Here is a 23,079-nt window from a genome sequence, read left to right on the forward strand (position 1 = left end):
CCTAGTTTTACACATTTCTATAAGACCTTTTGTACAAAAACGTAAACTGATGAATCGTGCAGGTGAAATTGACCCTCACTCATGAAGGAATGAAGTTTTGATTTACATAGCCTGCATTTGTGACAATCACTGCATTCAAACCTGTGTAGATCAGTCAATTTTTAACATACAGACTTAAAACTCAGGATTCTGTAACAGCATACTCCATTCAAGATATGTGTTTACTGTGACAACCAGAAGTGCCTTAAGATGGTGTCATAGATGCTGTTTTGAAGGGGTAAAAAGTCAGAACTTTTCAAAACTTCATATATGTGATTAGACAACCCTTGTGAACTGTAAATCATAACTTTCTCCCAACAGATGTCAAAGAAAAGCTCTCACACACACACACACACAGCAGGGATGGAGTGAAAAGGTACGGTGCTTAAAGACACACAAAGCCTGCAATGGCATTACTATTATCTCCAAGCCGTGCCGAGTTCAACGAGATGCCCCGCTTGACCGTAGCTCACTCGGTCTGAGAGCAGCCACAGTGACAACAAGACGGACCCAGAGCTGTCTGTCTGTCTGTCTGTCTGTCTGTTTGTCTGTCTCTCTCTCTCTCTCTCTCTCTCTCTCACATTCTCTCTCTCTCTCTTTCTCTACGATTAGAATGTAAAGTCTCTCCCTATCTCTTTTGCAATTCTTGAAGCACAGTTCTGTTCATGACTTCAAGCCTATCAACTCCCAAGATTAGGCTGGCAATACTATAGTGCCTATTTGAACATTCGCGGTGGCAGGGTAGCCTAGTGGTTAGAGCGTTGGACGAGTAACCTAAAGGTTGCAAGTTCAAATCCCCAAGCTGACAAGGTACAAATCTGTCGTTCTACCCCTAAATAGGCAGTTAACCCACTGTTCCTAGGCTGTCATTGAAAATACGAATTTGTTCTTAACTGACTTGCCTAGTAAAATAAAGATACAAAAATATATTAAATAAAAATGTTAATTAAATACAAATGGTATTGAGAGAAATAGTTATATGTTAAAACCTTTTTTTTTACGTAAGTGTTTTTTTAAAGTGTTGTTGTTAGGTGATGTTATTGTTATGGGTCCTACAGTAGGTCTATGTTGTTAGGTGAAGTTATGGGTCCTACAGTAGGTCTATGTTATTGTTATGGGTCCTACAGTAGGTCTATGTTGTTGTTATGGGTCCTACAGTAGGTCTATGTTATTGTTATGGGTCGTACAGTAGGTCTATGTTATTGTTATGGGTCCTACAGTAGGTCTATGTTGTTAGGTGAAGTTATGGGTCCTACAGTAGGTCTATGTTGTTGTTATGGGTCCTACAGTAGGTCTATGTTATTGTTATGGGTCGTACAGTAGGTCTATGTTGTTGTTATGGGTCCTACAGTAGGTCTATGTTGTTGTTATGGGTCCTACAGTAGGTCTATGTTGTTTTTAGGTGAAGTTATGGGTCCTACAGTAGGTCTATGTTGTTGTTATGGGTCCTACAGTAGGTCTATGTTGTTGTTATGGGTCCTACAGTAGGTCTATCTTGTTGTTAGGTGAAGTTATGGGTCCTACAGTAGGTCTATGTTGTTTTCAGGTGAAGTTATGGGTCCTACAGTAGGTCTATGTTGTTGTTAGGTGAAGTTATGGGTCCTACAGTAGGTCTATGTTATTGTTAGGTGAAGTTATGGGTCCTACAGTAGGTCTATGTTAGCTATCTAGCCAACTTCAAATACTGTATAGATAGATAGATAGCTAAGTGAATGAAATATCACCAGCTACCTAACTTCATATTAGCTATCTTGATGTATTTATCACTGTAAAAAACAAACTCCAAATGCATTTGTAGGTAGGTAGCTAACAGCCATGGAGGAGGGTGAAAGGATAGCAGCCCCAACTGTCAGTGAGAGAGGAGGCTATTCTGGATAGGGAAGGTACTTTTGTGTAGTTCCTGTCCCTAGAAATGAGCACGGAGATAATAGTAACATAATATTCAGTGTGGTGTAATTTGACTATAATGAAGTCTGTTTCTTGTGAGGTTTTCTGTCCTCAGATAAAGAGCGCTATGAAAGCCAGTCTACATATGAAGAGGTCCCAATGAAGAGCAGTGGTTCTCAGTCCTGGGGACTCAGAGGCACATTGTTGTTTTTGCCTCAGCACTGCACAGCTGATTCAAATGATCAACTCATCACCAAGCTTCAAGTGGTATTTATTTATTCATTTGTGATGCCATCCTTGATATGGTCGTGTTATTGTCACATGCTACACATGTACATATGTGTGCCCATCCATCTATCAATCCAATGTTATCATGATTTGTTATCAGGGATATTATACTTTAGTAATCCACAATGACCTGGTGATGTAACAGTCTAATAATTACATTGTCTTCCATATTCCTACAGATACCTTGTAACTGGAGATTCCTTCAAAACATTTGCCTACAGTTACCGTGTAGGGCACTGCAAGGTTGGGTGACCAGGGTCATCTGGGACTGCCTCCTGGAGGAATTCAGGTGTGTGAAGGCTACCTGTGTCCTGCGTAACTTCATGAGGATGGACACGAGGACCAGGAGGGGATCTACAGCTCGCCGCCGTGTCCCAGAGGAGGAGTCTGCTGCTCTGCAGGATGTTTCAAGGATGGGGTCCAACAACGCAGCAAGAGAGGCAATCCGTGTGCAGGAGATCTTCACCTCCTACTTCTTCAAAGAGGGTGCTGTTCCCTGGCAACACCATAGACTACACTATGCACAACCAAAGGCTCTTTTAAGAGGGTGCTGTTCCCTGGCAACACCATAGACTACACTATGCACAACCAAAGACTCTTTTAAGAGGGTGCTGTTCCCTGGCAACACCATAGACTACACTATGCTCAACCAAAGACTCTTTTAAGAGGGTGCTGTTCCCTGGCAACACCATAGACTACACTATGCTCAACCAAAGGCTCTTTAAAGGGGGTGCTGTTCCCTGGCAACACCATAGACTACACTATGCTCAACCAAAGGCTTTGCCATTCACATTGCAATAAGAGTATTCTTCCATTTACTTAGCTATGTCAACTGCAGTTATTCAATTCACAGTTTCTCACCCTTTGATTTCTACTTCTTAGGTGAGGGTGCTGTTTAGGTAAGGGTTTAATATCTGTGCAAAAACAAAACAGGCTATTTTAAATCACCCATATTGAAGAAATGTAGAACAATTAGACACCCTATAACCCACACCTACACACTCATGTATCAATCTGATTGATGGATTGTGTTGTGCAGTAAGCAGGCTCAGGTGTATAACTGTGGCTCCTTCCACCTTCAAAGAATAGGCAAGAGGGCCAACCATAGAGAATAGTAAGACACTTCATTATTTCTATAACTACGCTATATTGTTTGTCCTCGTGTGTCCGTTCATGTTTTTCAGCATAAAGTACTCTGCAGCCACTTAGTGTGGTGTGGACACCAGTTGAGGCCACACACAGATTCCTGTTGAACACTGTGGCTTTAACTACCTTATTTTCTCAATAAGTCTCTCTCCTTCACTTCATCCCTCTCTCCCCTTCTCCCTAAATCCTCTAGGTTATAGCAGCTGTCGGTGAACCCCTCCTGCATCTGGACTGGCTACATAGAGGGCACAGCATGATCAGAGGTGAGAGGTCACTTGGTCAGGACAACAGGAAGTATTATTAAAGAGATGCTTTACATTGAAATACAGAGAGATGCAGTAGTCCCAGAGTTAATGATCCCAGGTCAGTTTATATTATACAGGAAGTATTATTAAAGAGATGCTTTACACTGAAATACAGATAGAGATGCAGTAGTCCCAGAGTTAATGATCCCAGGTCAGTTTATATTATACAGGAAGTATTATTAAAGAGATGCTTTACATTGAAATACAGATAGATGCAGTAGTCCCAGAGTTAATGATCCCAGGTCAGTTTATATTATACAGGAAGTATTATTAAAGAGATGCTTTACATTGGAATGCAGATAGATGCAGTAGTCCCAGAGTTAATGATCCCAGGTCAGTTTATATAATACAGGAAGTATTATTAAAGAGATGCTTTACATTGAAATACAGAGAGATGCAGTAGTCCCAGAGTTAATGATCCCAGGTCAGTTTTGCATTTCACCTCCTGATTGATGACTAACAATGTTAGAATATAAATAAAAACACAAGGCTTAAACATGGTCTCTCTCTCCATCTGTCTCTCGTCTGCAGATATGTTTTGATGTGAGAGGATGCCAACCCCCAGTCCCATCATCGCCACCTCACCTGCGTTTAAGATAACCTTTGTGCCGACTAGAGACACTTATGTAATTGTGATGAACTGAGAGAATATTTATGTAGCACTGTGATTCATTAATCATGTGCTGCCTTCCCTGCTCCTATGTGCTTACCTCTTTCCCTTTCTGTCTTTTACACCTCTCTCTCCTTCTCCTCTTTCTTCCTCTGTTTTTATAATTCACAACAGATGTGCATTGAAGTACAGATTGAACTTGTATTTATAACACTTGGATAATGAGCTTTTCAATAAAGCGTTTCACATTCTCTACTGGTTCAATGTCATACTCATGTCACAACACCCCATAAAGCTAGCCAGCTAGCTGGCTAAATCGCGATTTTCGTAAAATAATTTTATGTTAAAAAAATGCATAATCGTTTGTCTCTACATGAACTAACATTCCTGTCAACTGTACATGTTTTTTGCATGATTAGTTATTACGTTATAATCCCTTACATTTGCTTCCATCCTAGTATTTCTACCCCTCTCTTCTAGTATTTCTGTCCGCCATCTTTGATTGAGTTCAGTTCTGTGTAGGGGTACCCCTCTCTCCAAGTATTTCTGTCCGACATCTTTGATTCAGTTCAGTTCTGTGTAGGGGTACCCCTCTCTTCTAGTATTTCTGTCCGCCATCTTTGATTCAGTTCAGTTCTGTGTAGGGTTACCCCTCTCTCCTAGTATTTCTGTCCGCCATCTATGTTGAAGAAAGTCTAACTATCACTAGTGCAGCAGCAGCCTCCCCCGGTCCTAGTGCCGGCCCGGTAAGAAGTTTAAGATGCGATGGAACGGTTGACGAAAATAAGTAATGTAAGAAATTGTAATAGAGACTGGAAACTAGCAATAACTACATTTCAACATAAGCCATATTTTATACAAAAATACACATACTCCTCATTTCTCTTGGACATATGCTGGACTTATTAAGACACCGACTACAGACACACATAATTCCCCTCCCCCATGATAACCACAGAACACACACAACACATGCTTGGAGCTCAGGACAAAGAACTGTCTCAGGAACCAATGGAACGTGGACACCAGGCCTGTTCAGGACTACCCAAGACCCAGATCGACCAATCGGAAGGCCAGGCTCGCAGATCTACCTACTTTGCTTGTTGTATGTATAATACTGTACGAGTCTTGAAACTTTCTCTTTCCGGACGATTTTATACAAATCAGACAGAAAGAGCCGTGCCGCACGCTTTGCCTAATATCTTTACACTTGAATAAATCTGCCTTATTATACAATTATCCACCTCGTCCTATTGTCTCCTCTTGTTCTCCTGTCAACAGTAAACGTTTCACTAACAGAAATCACAGAGAAAATATATTGATATTGATATTAAATTATTTAGGGAGGGGCTAATTAATATTTTAGGACTAGCTATGTTCCTGATTCCTACCTACCTTTTGTCTGAAATTTGTATTTACATTTTACTCAACTGCGTTACCCACTCCAGTCAGCAGATTGCGGTCTGCGACTTTAAGGCAATGATGCTACTGTGACGTATAATCTAGTGGACGGAACGCTTCTTTCAGCTCTGTGTTTTAAACCCTCTTCTGTCGTCTAGTTAGTTATCCGTTTTAATTTCATATTTACGGTGTTGTTATTATTCCGTTAGCGGGCTGGTTAAGTTAGCATTAGCCTAGCTAGCTAACATCCCCGACCATGCGGTCACTAAGCTACTCCCCTGCTATAGAAGAAGCGGGTATCACAGTAAAACAAGAAGTAGAGGATGAGGCCGTTACTGTGAAAGAAGGGGAAGAAGCGTTCAGAGTGAAAGAGGATGAGGATGCAGTTTATGGAGTGAAAGAGGAGGAGGAAGAGATGACTGTTACATTGAAAACGGAGGAGGAAGAAGAGGAGGAGGAAACTGGATATCTGGTCCCGGTTTCCCAAACGCATCTTAAGGTGTCCGATGGTTCTAACGGTGAACTTAGCCATAAGATGGTTTTGAGAAACCGTTCCCTGATTAACACTCGTAAGTACTGTCTTAAAAACAGAGGCACAAACTCTGCAGTTGTTGAACTGGGGAAATCAGTATGGACTGTTGTTCCATGTTGTGAATGTTATCCAATGTGGTACTATGGGTTATAGCAGTATGGACTGTGTATTATTTATTTATAGCCATTGATTCTTGAAGAATATAACACATGCCTCATGAGCTTAGTTCATCTGTTGTACCCCATCAGAACCCCAAATAAGCTTTTTTTACTCCAATGTTTAGAAACAATGTAAATCAACACTGTATAGCCTCAACATGGTTAAAACTATCATGTTGATATCATGGATGGTCAGTCCTTGCATCCATAGATCTGTCTATGAATTTGAGAGTAGTTACATTTCTCCAACCCCATCATCATCTTATTAGCAAAACAGTAGTAGAATTACAGCTTTGTTATTGTTTCAACTGCAGATTGGTTGTTTGTTGTGTGGCATTTTTAAAGAGACAACCTAGGATTTAAACAGAAACAAAATGGCTGCCCAGAGACTTGGTTTGGTAAACAGCTGAGGGATGGGGGTTGGAGAAATATAACCACTCTCAAATTCATAGAGAAAGCTATTGTATCAACCTTAACCCAAAACCTAGGGACCTCGTCAAGAAGTTCAGACATCTTGGTGTAACAGTTATAAGGTGTTAACTTGAGAGTCACTGGACCCAGGTTTGAGTTCAGCTCAGGGCGACCCCCTGAATTCAATACACTATGAATACAAGGACTGGTCATCCATGATGTCATAATGATAGTTTAACCAGGTTTCTAGGATATATAGTATATTCTAAAATTCATCCATGATGTCATAATGATAGTTTAACCAGGTTTCTAGGATATATAGTGTGTTCTAGAATTCATCCATGATGTCATAATTATAGTTTAACCAGGTTTCTAGGATATATAGTATATTCTAGAATTCATCCATGATGTCATAATGATAGTTTAACCAGGTTTCTAGGATATATAGTATATTCTAGAATTCATCCATGATGTCATAATGAAAGTTTAACCAGGTTTCTAGGATATATAGTATATTCTAGAATTCATCCATGATGTCATAGTGATAGTTTAACCAGGTTTCTAGGCTATATAGTATATTCTAAAATTGCCAGTGTAGATTTCCTGTGGGGGTCAAATTGTTAGAGCTGTTGATAAGTCATTGTATAATATTCAGCCAATTTATTTTCATGCCATTACATCAATATCGCCCAACCAGAAGAGAAGAAACTCTTCCTGAACCAACTCCTGCTGTCCTTCATACATTCTGACGTTGCTGGTAATTGGCTACACAAGCAGTCGGCAACCTACATTTGGAGTGCAAATGTATCTTACCATTTCTACTGATCTGGTGCCAGTTATGATTTTCATTTGCACATTTTACTGAAACAGTTTAATTTCATTGATAATAGTATCTCAAAATCATTGTCTGTGATTAATCTACATTCTATCTAAATGAAAATTATACAAATCTAAAAGTAACTTTTATTGCCATTGCCAACTATGTAAAAATAGCCTACATGAAACCAACAAACAAAAACATTTGCAGCCTGCAGTTAGAAAATATCCCGATTTAAAAAAGAAATATCCTATAAATCCCATTGGCTGCACATGGCCTGTCAACAACGAACTTGAAACATTCTATCAGCTATAAACTGGGTCCTCAAACTTGCAACATTGTATAAAATATTCTGGGCCCTCAGTTTCCTGCGCCAGTGAGTTCTGGACAGACACATCTGTCGTCTATTTGTGCAAAGGATAAGAAGTAATCAGGTATTTTATAACATTTCCACTGGATCAGAGCATTACATTTTACCCTTTAATGCTGAGTGGTTATCGAAAGGGCGAGAGCTGGAAATAATTTACAAATACTTTGAGCAACTATTGTCATTCGTAATGGATTCTAATAATACTTTCTTTACCTGCTGTTTGAGGTGAAGAAAAAATTAGTTGGAGAAGCTGAATAATTTTTTTGTTGAGAAGCTCCACAACTCATTAGTGGTGGTGCGTTAAGACAATCTGAAATACTATCAGACATCCCCAAATGGGCACATTTTATAGGCCTACATTTGTGCTCAGTCCAGGTAAACTAGTCCTACTTCTATATGTGTAACCAGGTAGACTAGTCCTACTTCTATATGTGTAACCAGGTGTGTGTCCTTACTCAACACTGACAGGAGTGTTTCAAACAAAAGACAATTAATAAATTGACCAAACTGACGCATCTTGCGGGGTCAGGTCTGGGTGATCTACCATGGGACGTTTCATTTAGTATCCGTTTGGGTCGGCTAGGCTCTATAGTATATTCTAGAATTCATCCATGATGTCATAATGGGGAATGAATCTATTTCTCCATAGTATGTTGTACCTAGTTTCCCTCCTTCAGGGAACATTGGTTATAGTCATAACATGTGGATTTAATAGTATAGTTATAGTCATAACTATGTGGATTTAATAGTATGTTGTACCTAGTTTCCCCCCTTCAGGGAACAGTAGTTATAGTCATAACGTTACGCTTGTCATATGATGAACTTCAACTTAAATACTGGATCTTGCAGTGGGACAGTTTTTTGTATTCAGATCTCTGAAATGCTCTCTAACTACGTCACATTTAGTGCCTCCTTATGTTAGTTTTCAGTTTTCAATCATTTCAGAGTTTGCTAAATCCAATGGTTCTAACTGAAAGTCCCCTTAACTTTATTGACAACACCCAAATGGATACTGTCATTAACATGGTTTTTCAATAATTACACATAATACTTAATACTGTAGCTGTTTAGTTAGTCACGTGTTCAACTATCATCAGCTGATCCAGGAAATAATTTTCTGAATGACAGTCAAATGACAAATATCACAACATGCAACAACAACCAAAGTGCTTCTTCATTCATTACTCTGGTAAAGACAGTTATGCCGTGCTCCACGTTGGATCCAACATCCCTAACAAATTGATGTTTATAATGTGTTATTGTCTGCTTGATTTACTGTAGGGTCTCGTTAGTATGTTTGCACACAGAGATACTTAGCTCATAATGTGTAGAGAACTGTTCCTTGATGGATCGGCTATTGTACAACACACAGAGCTATTTTCCTTTATTCAGGACATTTAGAATGACAACACATTACAGAGTAGCCTAGTGGGATTATTCACAAAATTATCTGGTGATCAGGTTATGAAATGTCATGACAAAGACATTTTAGTTTCCATGTTTCACCTGGAATATTAAATGATTTATAGTCCTAGGTCTATGTTATTGTTAGGTGAAGTTATGGGTCCTACAGTAGGTCTATGTTGTTGTTAGGTGAAGTTATGGGTCCTACAGTAGGTCTGTGTTGTTGTTAGGTGAAGTTATGGGTCCTACAGTAGGTCTATGTTGTTGTTAGGTGAAGTTATGGGCCAATTTGTTAAACACTTAATGTACAAACCCTCAGTTTCAGGCTGATGGCAAAGCTAGCTAAAGAGCATTTTACTGGTTGAAGTGTTTTATAAGTATAAAGCAGTTGATTTGCGGCAATAACACAAACATATTAAGCAGGAGATTCAAACGAGCCTTACAGTTATAATCCAAAGTAATGTGAAATGCACTCATATGCAACCTGGAAATGGAGGCTATTTTTGCTGTCAGCCTATGAGAACTCCCCTGAGTTTTCCCCCACGGTGGTGAATTAGTGAAAAGACACAGAGCTTAATGTGAGTTTCCTTGAGTAGCACTCCTGATCTTGTGCTGTAATATTCATAATACATTGTGGAAAACTAAAATCTTTGCTCACCATTTTTGTTCCAGGCAGATATACTACATCCATAACTAGTGGTTTCGTCATTACCAGATATACTACATCTATAACTAGTGGTTTCCTCATTACCAGATATACTACATCCATAACTAGTGGTTTCCTCATTACCTCATTACCAGATATACTACATCCATAACTATCATTTTTCTCATTAGCAAGGAGGAGTTACCAAATTGTATGTGCTTTGCCCTCGTGCCACAATTGTATTAAACACAGAAAGGGGCCTATATTGGAGACCAATCGCCAGTCGTCTGGCTCACTGCTTACAGTTTCAACAACATGAATAACTTATTTCAAGCCTACAGTCATCGATGTTACTACTAAAATATGACTATTCTTCTCTCATTTTAAGACAATTGTCAAATAATTGTAACATTCATTACAGACGTCAATTGTTGTACAACATCAAGGCTACGCTGTTGGCATCACCTTTTATAGTGGATCTGTAACCATCTGTCTGACTTTGTTGTTCACACAGGAGAGATACGGAACTATCGTGGATCCTCTGGGGAGCCTCACCAACCTCATGATGCTGACGAGGCAGAGAAGAGTCTCTCCAGATCAGAACTCCTCAAGAAACATCTGCAGAGATCCACAGGGAAGAGATACACCTCATCAGGCATTAACGTTCATCAGAGAACACACACAGGAGAGAAACCATATAGCTGTGATCAATGTGGGAATAGTTTTATTACATCTGGCAATCTGTCTCGACACCAGAGAATACACACAGGAGAGAAACCTTATAGCTGTGGTCAATGTGGGAAGAGTTTTACTACATTGAGCTCTCTGACTATACACCAGAGAACACACACAGGAGAGAAACCATTTAGCTGTGATCAATGTGGGAAGAGTTTTGGTCGATCTGGAGACCTGACAGTGCACCAGAGAATACACACAGGAGAGAAACCCTATAGCTGTGGGCAATGTGGGAAGAGCTTTGTTCAATCTAGCTATCTGACAGTGCACCAGAGAACACACACAGGAGAGAAACCTTATAGCTGTGATCAATGTGGGAAGAGTTTTACTACATCGAGCTCTCTGACTATACACCAGAGAACACACACAGGAGAGAAACCTTATAGCTGTGATCAATGTGGGAAGAGTTTTACTACATCTGGCTCTCTGACTTTACACCAGAGAACACACACAGAAGAGAAACCTTATAGCTGTAATCAATGTGGGAAGAGTTTTACTACTTCTGGCAATCTGACTTTACACCAGAGAGTACACACAGGAGAGAAACCTTATAGCTGTGATCAATGTGGGAAGAGTTTTTGTCAATCTGGCTATCTAATAGTGCACCAGAGAACACACACAGGAGAGAAACCTTATAGCTGTGATCAATGTGGGAAGAGTTTTACTACATTGAGCTCTCTGACTATACACCAGAGAACACACACAGGAGAGAAACCATTTAGCTGTGATCAATGTGGGAAGAGTTTTGGCCAATCTGGAGCGCTGACAGTGCACCAGAGAACACACACAGGAGAGAAACCTTGTAGCTGTAATCAATGTGGGAAGAGTTTTACTACTTCTGGCAATCTGACTTTACACCAGAGAGTACACACAGGAGATAAACCTTATAGCTGTGATCAATGTGGGAAGAGTTTTTGTCAATCTAGCTATCTGACAGTGCACAAGAGAACACACACAGGAGAGCCAATGTATAGCTGTGACCAGAGATAATCTGATAAAAGATCTCTGACTAATCATCAGAAAATACATTAAGGAGTTTTCATGATATCAATGAAATGATGTCACAATGTAGAATGTTTTAACATTGTAGTAGGAGTATTTTAATGATGTCACAATGTAGAATGTTTTAACATTGTAGGAGGAGTATTTTAATGATGTCACAATGTAGAATGTTTTAACATTGTAGGAGGAGTATTTTAATGATGTCATAATGTAGAACCCTAAATGTTTGTCCCCTGTTCTATTGATTTCAACATGATATGGATATTATCCTCAGGGGAAAAATCCAGGCTCTGAATTGAATGAGTACTATTTATGAGATTTAGTAAGTACACATTATTCCCAGATTCCGTGTAGTTTTTGAGCTGCTAGTTTTAACAGGACGTGCAACCTCATCTCCCTCCTGTCACATAAATGATTTTAGCATGATATCGATGAGTTATGACAAATAAGTGTTGAGTTCCTTTGTTTAGCGACCCCTACATTTAAATGCATTCCAACATCACGTACAACCTGATTTCCCCCCTAATCGATATCAGTGATTTATTGCTACTTGTCAAAACAACACTGTTTCTGGTGCTTGTGCAGTTTATAAGGAGCTTGTTTAAAAAAATACAAGAAATATGATTATTGTGGCAGATGTTTGTGTAAATAGCACATGTTATGTTTAGGTTTTCAATTTATCCCAAACTGTTTCTACATATTGGTTATTGATTTGGACATGTTAAAACTGTGTTTTGACATTGAGGCTATCCCACCTAGCAAAATGTAATTGAAAAGTCGTTGAAAATAAGACTATGCAATCTTATTTTTTTTAAACATTTTTTATTATACCATGCCTTACCATTAAGTGAATTATTGACAATACATATTATCAAAGGGGTGTACATTTGGTTTTGGTATTTCATGTTTACAATTCATGTAACTTTTAGTAATCATAATTATTTATGCAATCAACTGACAATTTTTTGGTATAAATATATTGACATTGTTGCCCTTCTTTTAGAATATCAGGGTTCATTCTCAGATGTGCCAACCCAAATGTACTAGAGCATGACATTGGGGACTGGACCCCGATCCAACAACATGCCTATCGAGTGATCCCTGAAAAGAGAGAGCTCCACAGTGAGGTGGAAAGTTACTACGGATATTGCAGGATTTTCCTCTTGAAATCAGACACATCCGTGGTAAGGACAACTTGGTTGCTGAGTGTCTCAAGAATGGGCAGTCAAAAAGATTTGTGTTTTGCATTTAGCCATTGCGTTGCCATGGATCACAATTTATTTTGACTGCACGTTTTTCCGTATTGGAGATGAGTTTTGTTTGGGCTCGTTCCAAGGGGACGAGAGTTCTAGAAGCTGGTGAGTTTTAGGAAGACGAAAGTTCTAGAAGCTATTGAGTTCTAGGATTCTATAGAATGAAAAAGAAGAAAAAATAATACGATTGTATATTATTATTTAGAAATGCTTGTTTTTCTTGTTTTTAATTGTTGACAGCCAGTAGACACCATGTTTATATTGTAGAAGGTGAAGCATTGTAGTTGATTTATAATGTGAAATGGAAGTTGTTTTCTGTTGGTGGTGAGCAAACTTGTCCAACAAAAATTATAGGATTTATTTGTTGTTTCAAGGGGAAAGGTGTTCCAGGCTTTCGTTTTTCCATTTATGTTTTGAGGTTGGACTTTAGCACGTATAGCTCGTTAGCACGTAGGGCACACTGATTGGTGTCACCTCGTTAGTTAGTATGTGTAACACCAGTTCTTTTGTTTGCCTGTTCTTGGGCAGATTTAGTGGATCTCATGGTGGGTGACTTTTATGTCCCAGTTGTTGTTACTAGTCAACTTTCAGTGGACACTGAGAGCAAAATTGCAAGATTATGTTATAATTCTTTTATTGGATCAAATGGTTGTTTTATGCAACAGAATAGAGGGTTCTTAGAACTATTGTGTCTGTGTGTTTTACTGAGGATGGGCCTCTGGGAGAAAACACTGACAGGAGATTTACAATGTCTTTTGGGTGATAAAACCTAAAGAGACCACATTCCAGAGCATGAGTTAATGTTTCTGTTCTATATGGCACCAGGGAGAGATGACCCCAGGGCCAGACCCTGGTCTCTACACAAAGAGTACTGTTTTTACAGCAGATACTGTCTGCTGAGAATTATAAGTATCTTTCATACAAATCTTAACCTTATGACCCGTTCTATACATCTGTTGTTGGTCATGTAGGTTGAAAGGGTTGTATCTTGCCTATAAAAGACCTTTGTACTTTTGTCTCGGGGCTCTCAACGAATCTCTGGGGGTGATTCATCGACCAGCCATCATTATCGTAGAGCACTCAATTGATTCACTTTATATGTGTGCATTGTATTGACCTGCTCCCTTATTAATAAGTGAATAAAGATTTAGTTTAAGAATAACTCTGACTTGTGATAAATGTGTCTCTCCTTATTTGATATGAAAGAAAATAACCATATTTGGCAATGGGGATGTGAATCTTCGCTTGGTGACCGCTCCTGACGAAAATAAATCATGCACGAGCGATCCCTCAAACTTGGGATCTCAGAGAGACCACACTTTGGGAACGGAGCAGATGGTCCCACCTTTGATCTGAGAGGCAGCGAGCCGAGTGGATACCAAATCTCAAACCAAGTTTAAAAAAAGAGGTGAGCGAACCACGCAAAGTGTTTTTAGAACAGCCTCGTAGGCTCTGAGTGTGTATTCCTGTGTGAGGGGGGGACCTTGGAGGTGTAAACAGGGCCCAGTCAGGAGGCTCTGAGTGTGTATTCCTGTGTGAGGGGGGGACCTTGGAGGTGTAAACAGGGCCCAGTCAGGAGGCTCTGAGTGTATTCCTGTATTTTCCCAGTATGGGAGGAGTTGCTAGATTGATTGAATAAACCTTTTTCCATAAAGTTAGTGAACCAAGGTGGCTGACTAACTGTAGATGTTGAAAAAATGTCCCGTCCACTAGATTAAACGTCTGTGGCAAAATCACCTGAAAGACGCACATCGCCATCTGCTGACTGGAGTTGGTATCGCAGTTGAGAAAATACTTTCAGACAAAAAGCTAAAAAGCGACTGCCTCTGAAAACCAACGACTCCCTTTGAAAACGGGCGATGTGGCATCAGAAACATTTATTATAGTGTAAAAATGTACTACAAAGTGCAGCTAAATAGAATAACTTTGGTCATACCCACTCAGCACGTGACGTCCAAGGACGTCGAATTATGGGCGATATCAGGTCAGTCTGTTGTGGCCTCTATTTCGCCCCAAAATAGTCATCCCAAATCGGGCTGTGTGTAACTATGTAAATGTCTCTCGGACAAGGTGAGTTTTATCAATATACACTCTAAAAAGTAAAGGTTCCTGGAGTAGCCTTTAGGGGTTCTTCAAATTGAAACAGTGGGGGAACCCCTAAAAGTTATTCAAAGAACCTTTTGTGGGAACCCCTATAAGTTCTTTGAAGAACCCCTTATCATGGTTCCTCAAAGAACCCCTCCATTATAAAAACATATTTTAATAATATTAATAACAATATTGATTTAAATAATTCATTGTTTATTTAGTGGCACCACAAATGTGAATTAATATTTGCAAAACAATTTACCAAACAAAACACATTACAAAATTGCAACATTTCTGCAGACATGTCAGACCATAATAAATAATACATTTACTTTGTATAGTGCTTTTCATGACATTTAAAATATATAAAATAGTGATGTACAATAAAAACAACATACATTAAAAATGAATCATAGGTAAACTAACAATATTGTAGACTTGATGCTAAATACAGATTTTTCAGCTTTAGTGTGTATATCGTATCCACTTAATTATGTTAGGAAGTTTGCCATCTTTATGACCGGCCCTGGTAACTTCACCCCAACTTCTCTTATCCCCAGAACACAGTAACTTAACATAAGTGTTTTTCTGACATTTTTGGGAACTTGAATGGAAAATAAAAAATACAGCCCTAGCAGAGCCCCAAGTCCCATGGGGACGTCCTCGAGGGCGTGGATGTTCTCCCCCATCAAAGGCCAGCGGGATTTCACTCTCATGGTGAAATGGATTTCAGCCGATGTGCAGTAAAGGAGTGAAGGGCGGTGAAATCTGTCAACAAAAGTAAGAAAAGATTAATACACATACAATTAACAAAGAACATAACAAATGTTCAGCTGTAGTTTTATATCAGCATGCACGCCTACGTTTATGAAGAAACAGATGATTGGTGCATAGGCATACCTTGTCACGGACATAAAGGCCCTCATTGAAGAGGTAGGGCAAGAGCAGGATCACTGCTGTGGTCTCCAGTCCTAGTAAAGTAAAGCAATGATCTTACTACACTTGATCATTTTATTACAAAATACATTAGAGAAAGGGAAGGAATAAGAGCAAATCCCTCTTCTGTATTGTCCTTCAGGGACTGTCAAAATAGCAGGATGATGTCCTCACCCCTGCCTCGCCTCTCTACCTCTGATAGTCCTTGAATTATCTTTTTGTCTATATCCATTCCATGGACTTGATTCATTTCTGACAAGATCTGAAAAGATCATTTGCACACATTTGTATGCTAATAGATGTCAGTTTGTATTGACTGCTATGTAGGTTAAATGTACACTTCAAATGCAGCTGTCCTACAACAGATCTGTACCTTCTTCTTGATCCCAATTGCATTGTGTCCATGTTCTGTCCTATAAGAATTTCAAAGGAAGAGAAAATGTGTCAAAGAATAGTCTTACAAGCATTAAAACATACACTGCTCCAAAAATAAAGGGAACACTTAAACAACACAATGTAACTCCAAGTCAATCACACTTCTGTGAAATCAAACTGTCCACTTAGGAAGCAACACTGATTGACAATAAATTTCACATGCTGTTGTGCAAATGGAATAGACAAAAGGTGGAAATTATAGGCAATTAGCAAGACACCCCCAAAAAAGGAGTGATTCTGCAGGTGGTGACCACAGACCACTTTTCAGTTTCTATGCTTCCTGGCTGATGTTTTGGTCACTTTTGAATGCTGGCGGTGCTCTCACTCTAGTGGTAGCATGAGACGGAGTCTACAACCCACACAAGTGGCTCAGGTAGTGCAGTTCATCCAGGATGGCACATCAATGCGAGCTGTGGCTAAAAGGTTTGCTGTGTCTGTCAGCGTAGTGTCCAGAGCATGGAAGCGCTACCAGGAGACAGGCCAGTACATCAGGAGACGTGGAGGAGGCCGTAGGAGGGCAACAACCCAGCAGCAGGACCGCTACCTCCGCCTTTGTGCATGGAGGTGCACTGCCAGAGCCCTGCAAAATGACCTCCAGCAGGCCACAAATGTGCATGTGTCAGCATATGGTCTCACAAGGGGTCTGAGGATCTCATCTCGGTACCTAATGGCAGTCAGGCTACCTCTGGCGAGCAAATGGAGGGCTGTGCGGCCCCACAAAGAAATGCCACCCCACACCATGACTGACCCACCGCCAAACCGGTCATGCTGGAGGATGTTGCAGGCAGCAGAACGTCTCCACGGCGTCTCCAGACTCTGTCACATGTGCTCATGTGCTCAGTGTGAACCTGCTTTCATCTGTGAAGAGCACAGGGTGCCAGTGGCGAATTTGCCAACCTTGGTGTTCTCTGGCAAATGCCAAACGTCCTGCACGGTGCTGGGCTGTAAGCACAACCCCCACCTGTGGACGTCAGGCCCTCATACCACCCTCATGGAGTCTGTTTCTGACTGTTTGAGCAGACACTTGGAGTGATGTCAGATTGTTAATAACATTGATTATAGACCAATTTATTATACTGCTTTCATGTGTGTATATATACACAAACATCTGCAACAACAAGCAGCTTTTTCAACTTGTAGAAAACAGCTAGCTACATTTTGAAGTGCTGCATTTTGATTAAAGTGGGTCACCAATACAGTAAGTGTAACACAGCTCTTTTTTTTGTTTGTCACTTTTTGTTAAATAATACTCTTTCAATTCAGAGCCTGGATTTTCCCTTGAGGCTAATATCCATATCATGCTGCAATCAATTGAACAGGGCAAACATCATTAGAATACTCCTACTACAATGTTAAAACATTCTACATTGTGACATCATTAAAATACTCCCACTACAAAGTTAAAACATTCTACATTGTGACATCATTTCATGGATATCATGAAACAACTTCTTCATGTATGTATTTTCTGATGTTTGATCAGAGATCTTTTATCAGAGTATCTCTTGTCACATTGACCACAGTTATAAGGTTTCTCTCCTGTGTGTGTTCTCTGGTGTCGAATCAGATGACTTGATGTAGTAAAACTCATCCCACATTGATCACAGCTAAAAGGTTTCTCTCCTGTGTGTGTTCTCTGGTGTACAGTCAGCTGGCTAGATGTAGGAAAACTCTTCTCACAATGATTACAACTATAAGATTTCTCTCCTGTGTGTGTTCTCTGGTGTATAGTCAGAGAGCTTGATGTAGTAAAACTCCTCCCACATTGATCACAGCTAAAAGGTTTCTCTCCTGTGTGTGTTCTCTGGTGTACAGTCAGAGAACAAGTTGTAGTAAAACTCTTCCCACATTGATTACAGCTATAAGGTTTCTCTCCTGTGTGTGTTCTCCGGTGCACTGTCAGATCTCCAGATTGGACAAAACTCATCCCACATTGATCACAGCTAAAAGGTTTCTCTCCTGTGTGTGTTCTCTGGTGTTCAGTCAGAGTGCCAGATGTAGTAAAACTCTTCCCACAATGATTACAACTATAAGGCTTATCTCCTGTGTGTATTCTCTGGTGTACTGTGAGCTGGTCAGATCTAACAAAACTCTTCCCACATTGACCACAGCTATAAGATTTCTCTCCTGTGTGTGTTCTCTGGTGTATAGTCAGAGAGCTTGATGTAGTAAAACTCATCCCACATTGATCACAGCTAAAAGGTTTCTCTCCTGTGTGTGTTCTCAGGTGCACTGTCAGATAGCCAGATGTAGTAAAACTCTTCCCACATTGATCACAGCTATAAGATTTCTCTCCTGTGTGTGTTCTCTGGTGCACTGTCAGATAGCCAGATGTAGTAAAACTCTTCCCACATTGATCACAGCTATAAGATTTCTCTCCTGTGTGTGTTCTCTGGTGTCGAGTCAGATTGCAAGATTGACCAAAACTTTTCCCACATTGATCACAGCTATAAGATTTCTCTCCTGTGTGCATTCTCTGGTGTTGAGTCAGATTGCAAGATCGACCAAAACTCTTCCCACATTGATCACAGCTATTAGATTTCTCTCCTGTGTGGATCCTTTGATGAATTGTAATGCCTGATGAAGTGAATCTCTTCCCACAGTCAGAGCAGCAGTGAGTTCTCTTCCCTGTGGATCTCTGCAGGTGTTTATTGAGGCGTTCTGATCTGGAGAGACTCTTCTCTGCCTCGTCAGCATCATGAGGTTGTTGAGGCTCCCCAGAGGATCCACGATAGTCCTGTATCTCTCCTGTGCGAAAAACAAAGTCAGATGATTAAAGGCCCACAACAGTGGAAATCCACTGTAAAAGGTGATGCCAACAGCGTAGCCATGATGTTGTACAACAATTGACGTCTGTAGTGAATGTAATGATAATTTGACAATTGTCTTAAAATGAGCAAGAATAGTCATATTTTAGTAGTAACATCGATGATTGTAGGCTAGAAATAAGTTATTCATGTTGTTGAAACTAAGCACTGTGCCAGACGACTTTTGGTCTCCAATATAAGCCCCTTTCACATGAACCTTTCAAATGAGGTGGGTTAGGGTGTGTGAAAATTAAAAAAATAAATATGCATCAGACTTAATAAACTGCTATCTTGAAATGTTGAAAATGTTGACAGAGAGTGCGCCCCAGTCGGCTGAACACGGGTGGGGGGTTCCCCCTTAGCAAGCAGTGGACCCCAGCAACCCAATGAACCATATTAAGAACCATATTCAAAAATACACCTGCTAACCTGTTCAATCACCAAACAAAGTTGAGTGTGAACTTCTGTGTGGACTTAGAATATTTTTGGCTGGAATAAAAATAAAATAAAATCAACTTGCAGCTGTCTTTGATATGCTCAAAACGAACTAACTGCTATCTTGAAATGTTGAAAAAGTGTTTTTAAATAATTATCCTATCATTTGAAAATTAGTTGAAAGGCTGAGGGAGCCATCTCCTGAGAAGAGGTTGGAGATGATTCCCTCAGCCTTTCAGCTAATTTGGAAATGCCTATTTTAAATAGGATGCCTATTTAAACACACGTTTTCAACATTTCAAGATAGCAGTTACTCCAGTTTGATGTAAATAAAGACAGCTGCAACTTTATTTTATTCATTTTCACATGTTTTTGGTAAAAATAATATTTTTGAAAATGAGTAGAATAAAGATGCAGCTATCTTTATGTACATCAAACTAAACTAACTGCTATCTTGAAATGTTGAAAAAGTGTTTTTAAATAATCCAGGCTGATCCCTCACCTTGAACACCTCTGGAGTTGAGGTTAACAGCCGAGGGAATTTTTATGATGAAAATTAAAAAAAAATTTTTTTTTGAATATTATTAATAAAATGAAGATGCAGCTGTCTTTGAAATGATCAAACTGAACACACTGCTATCTTGAAATGTGGAAAAAGTGTTTTTAAATAGATCAGGCTGATACCCTACCGGAGCGAAAAAATGACACTTTAAAAGGAGTCAAATTTTCTCAAAAATGCAAATATGATAAAAATTTCAACTCACGGGTACATTAATAGACCAAACACAAACATCTGTCATCTCGAAATGTCCTAAAAAGGTTCTAAACGGGCCCCCTGGGTCTACACCTGGAGAGCAGGTGGGCACATCTGCACCAGAGCTGAAATCTCACCTAGAGAGGAGATATTTCAACTCGACAGATGTCAGAGTGACCCTCTTCTCCCTGACCTGGTGGTTCTAATGACCTGGTGGTAATAATGACCTGGTGGTAATAATGACCTGGTGGTAATAATGACCTGGTGGTTATAATGACCTGGTGGTTATAATGACCTGGTGGTTGGCATAACACAAGCAGAACCCGAGAACAGGATGGCCTCCACCACACAGCCTGATGACACTGCACCAGCCTACCAGTCTGCTCCAGCCCAGGTCAGAATAACAGTCTCCCAGTCTGCTCCAGCCCAGGTCAGAATACCAGCCTCCCAGTCTGCTCTAGCACAGGTCAGAATACCATTCTCCCAGTCTGCTCCAGCACAGGTCAGAATACCAGCCTCCCAGTCTGCTCCAGCACAGTGTGCTCCAGCCCAGGTCAGAATACCAGCCTCCCAGTCTGCTCCAGCCCAGGTCAGAATACCAGTCTCCCAGTCTGCTCCAGCCCAGGTCAGAATACCAGTCTCCCAGTCTGCTCCAGCACAGGTCAGAATACCAGCCTCCCAGTCTGATCCAGCACAGTGTGCTCCAGCCCAGGTCAGAATACCAGCCTCCCAGTCTGCTCCAGCACAGGTCAGAATACCAGCCTCCCAGTCTGCTCCAACACAGTGTGCTCAAGCCCAGGTCAGAATACCAGTCTCCCAGTCTGCTCCAGCGCAGTTCAGAATACCAGTCTCCCAGTCTGCTCCAGCACAGGTCAGAATACCAGTCTACCAGTCTGCTCCAGCACAGGTCAGAATACCAGTCTCCCAGTCTGCTCCAGCACAGGTCAGAATACCAGTCTCCCAGTCTGCTCCAGCACAGTGTGCTCCAGCCCAGGTCAGAATACCAGCCTCCCAGTCTGCTCCAGCACAGGTCAGAATACCAATCTCCCAGTCTGCTCCAGCACAGTGTGCTCCAGCCCAGGTCAGAATACCAGCCTCTCAGTCTGCTCCAGCCCAGGTCAGAATACCAGCCTCCCAGTCTGCTCCAGCCCAGGTCAGAATACCAGCCTCCCAGTCTGCTCCAGCACAGGTCAGAATACCAGTCTCCCAGTCTGCTCCAGCCCAGGTCAGAATACCAGCCTCCTAGTCTGCTCCAGCACAGGTCAGAATACCAGCCTCCCAGTCTGCTCCAGCACAGGTCAGAATACCAGCCTCCCATCTGCTCCAACACAGTGTGCTCCAGCCCAGGTCAGAATACCAGTCTCCCAGTCTGCTCCAGCACAGGTCAGAATACCAGCCTCCCAGTCTGCTCCAGCACAGTGTGCTCCAGCCCAGGTCAGAATACCAGCCTCTCAGTCTGCTCCAACACAGTGCGCTCCAGCCCAGGTCAGAATACCAGTCTCCCAGTCTGCTCCAGCACAGGTCAGAATACTACCAGTCTGCCAGTCTGCTCCAGCACAGTGTGCTCCAGCCCAGGTCAGAATACCAGCCTCTCAGTCTGCTCAGGCCAGGTCAGAATACCAGCCTCTCAGTCTGCTCCAGCACAGTGTGCTCCAGCCCAGGTCAGAATACCAGCCTCTCAGTCTGCTCCAGCCCAGGTCAGAATACCAGCCTCTCAGTCTGCTCCAGCCCAGGTCAGCCAACCAGCCTATCAGTCTGCTCCAACACAGTGTGCTCCAGCCCAGGTCAGAATACCAGCCTCCCAGTCTGCTCCAGCCCAGGTCAGAATACCAGCCTCCCAGTCTGCTCCAGCCCAGGCCAGAATAACATTCTCTCAGTCTGCTCCAGCCCAGGTCAGCCAACCAGCCTCTCAGTCTGCTCCAGCCGAGGTCAGAATACCAGCCTCCCAGTCTGCTCCAGCCCAGGTCAGAATACCAGCCTCCCAGTCTGCTCCAGCCGAGGTCAGAATACCAGCCTCCCAGTCTGCTCCAGCACAGGTCAGAATACCAGCCTCTCAGTCTGCTCCAGCCCAGGTCAACTTACCAGCCTCTCAGTCTGCTCCAGCACAGTGTGCTCCAGCCCATGTCAGAATACCAGCCTCCCAGTCTGCTCCAGCCCAGGTCAGAATACCAGCCTCCCAGTCTGCTCCACCCAGAGAGTCACCCACAACTGCAATCCTTATTGATTCAAATGGGAAGTTCTTAGGGAGGGAGAGGGAGTGAAAAGGGAGAGAGGCGGAGAGGGGGAGGGAAAAGGGAGAGAGGCGGAGAGAGGGAGTGAAAAGGGAGAGAGGCGGAGAGAGGGAGTGAAAAGGGAGAGAGGCGGAGAGAGGGAGTGAAAAGGGAGAGAGGCGGAGAGAGGGAGTGAAAAGGGAGAGAGGCGGAGAGAGGGAGTGAAAAGGGAGAGAGGCGGAGAGAGGGAGTGAAAAGGGAGAGAGGTGGAGAGAGGGAGTGAAAAGGGAGAGAGGGAGTGAAAAGGGAGAGAGGCGGAGAGAGGGAGTGAAAAGGGAGAGAGGCGGAGAGAGGGAGTGAAAAGGGAGAGAGGCGGAGGGGAGTGAAAAGGGAGAGAGGCGGAGAAAGGG

The 23,079-nt window shown here is 41.6% G+C and overlaps 3 protein-coding genes and 1 pseudogene across 3 annotated transcripts in view; 3 read left to right on the forward strand and 1 right to left on the reverse strand.

The window, feature by feature from the left end:
• The window catches only part of LOC129842747 (zinc finger protein 660-like), a 35,010-nt gene extending 30,484 nt beyond the window's left edge, over nucleotides 1–4,526 (forward strand). Inside the window, exons 2-4 of the mRNA XM_055911378.1 lie at nucleotides 2,027–2,193; nucleotides 2,394–3,623; nucleotides 4,197–4,526. Of these exons, the coding sequence (XP_055767353.1) occupies nucleotides 2,027–2,193; nucleotides 2,394–2,786 (560 nt within the window). The 3' untranslated portion in view covers nucleotides 2,787–3,623; nucleotides 4,197–4,526. The remainder of the gene's footprint in view (nucleotides 1–2,026; nucleotides 2,194–2,393; nucleotides 3,624–4,196) is intronic.
• Nucleotides 4,527–5,814: 1,288 nt separating this feature from the next.
• LOC129842748 (zinc finger protein 664-like) overlaps nucleotides 5,815–23,079 on the forward strand; it is a 275,164-nt gene continuing 257,899 nt past the window's right edge. The window contains exon 1 of the mRNA XM_055911381.1: nucleotides 5,815–6,245. Coding sequence (XP_055767356.1) covers nucleotides 5,933–6,245 — 313 coding nt within the window. The 5' untranslated portion in view covers nucleotides 5,815–5,932. The remainder of the gene's footprint in view (nucleotides 6,246–23,079) is intronic.
• LOC129842738 (zinc finger protein 239-like) lies at nucleotides 8,845–11,602 on the forward strand (annotated as a pseudogene).
• Nucleotides 17,798–19,221, reverse strand: LOC129842762 (zinc finger protein 135-like; the record flags this gene model as incomplete). The annotated part of the gene is made up of 1 exon (XM_055911401.1): nucleotides 17,798–19,221. A coding segment is annotated over one exon (1,305 nt), but the record flags the coding sequence as incomplete, so codon positions are not given.

Source organism: Salvelinus fontinalis, unplaced genomic scaffold (genome assembly GCF_029448725.1).
Source record: "Salvelinus fontinalis isolate EN_2023a unplaced genomic scaffold, ASM2944872v1 scaffold_0064, whole genome shotgun sequence".
Taxonomy (NCBI): Eukaryota; Metazoa; Chordata; class Actinopteri; order Salmoniformes; family Salmonidae; genus Salvelinus; species Salvelinus fontinalis.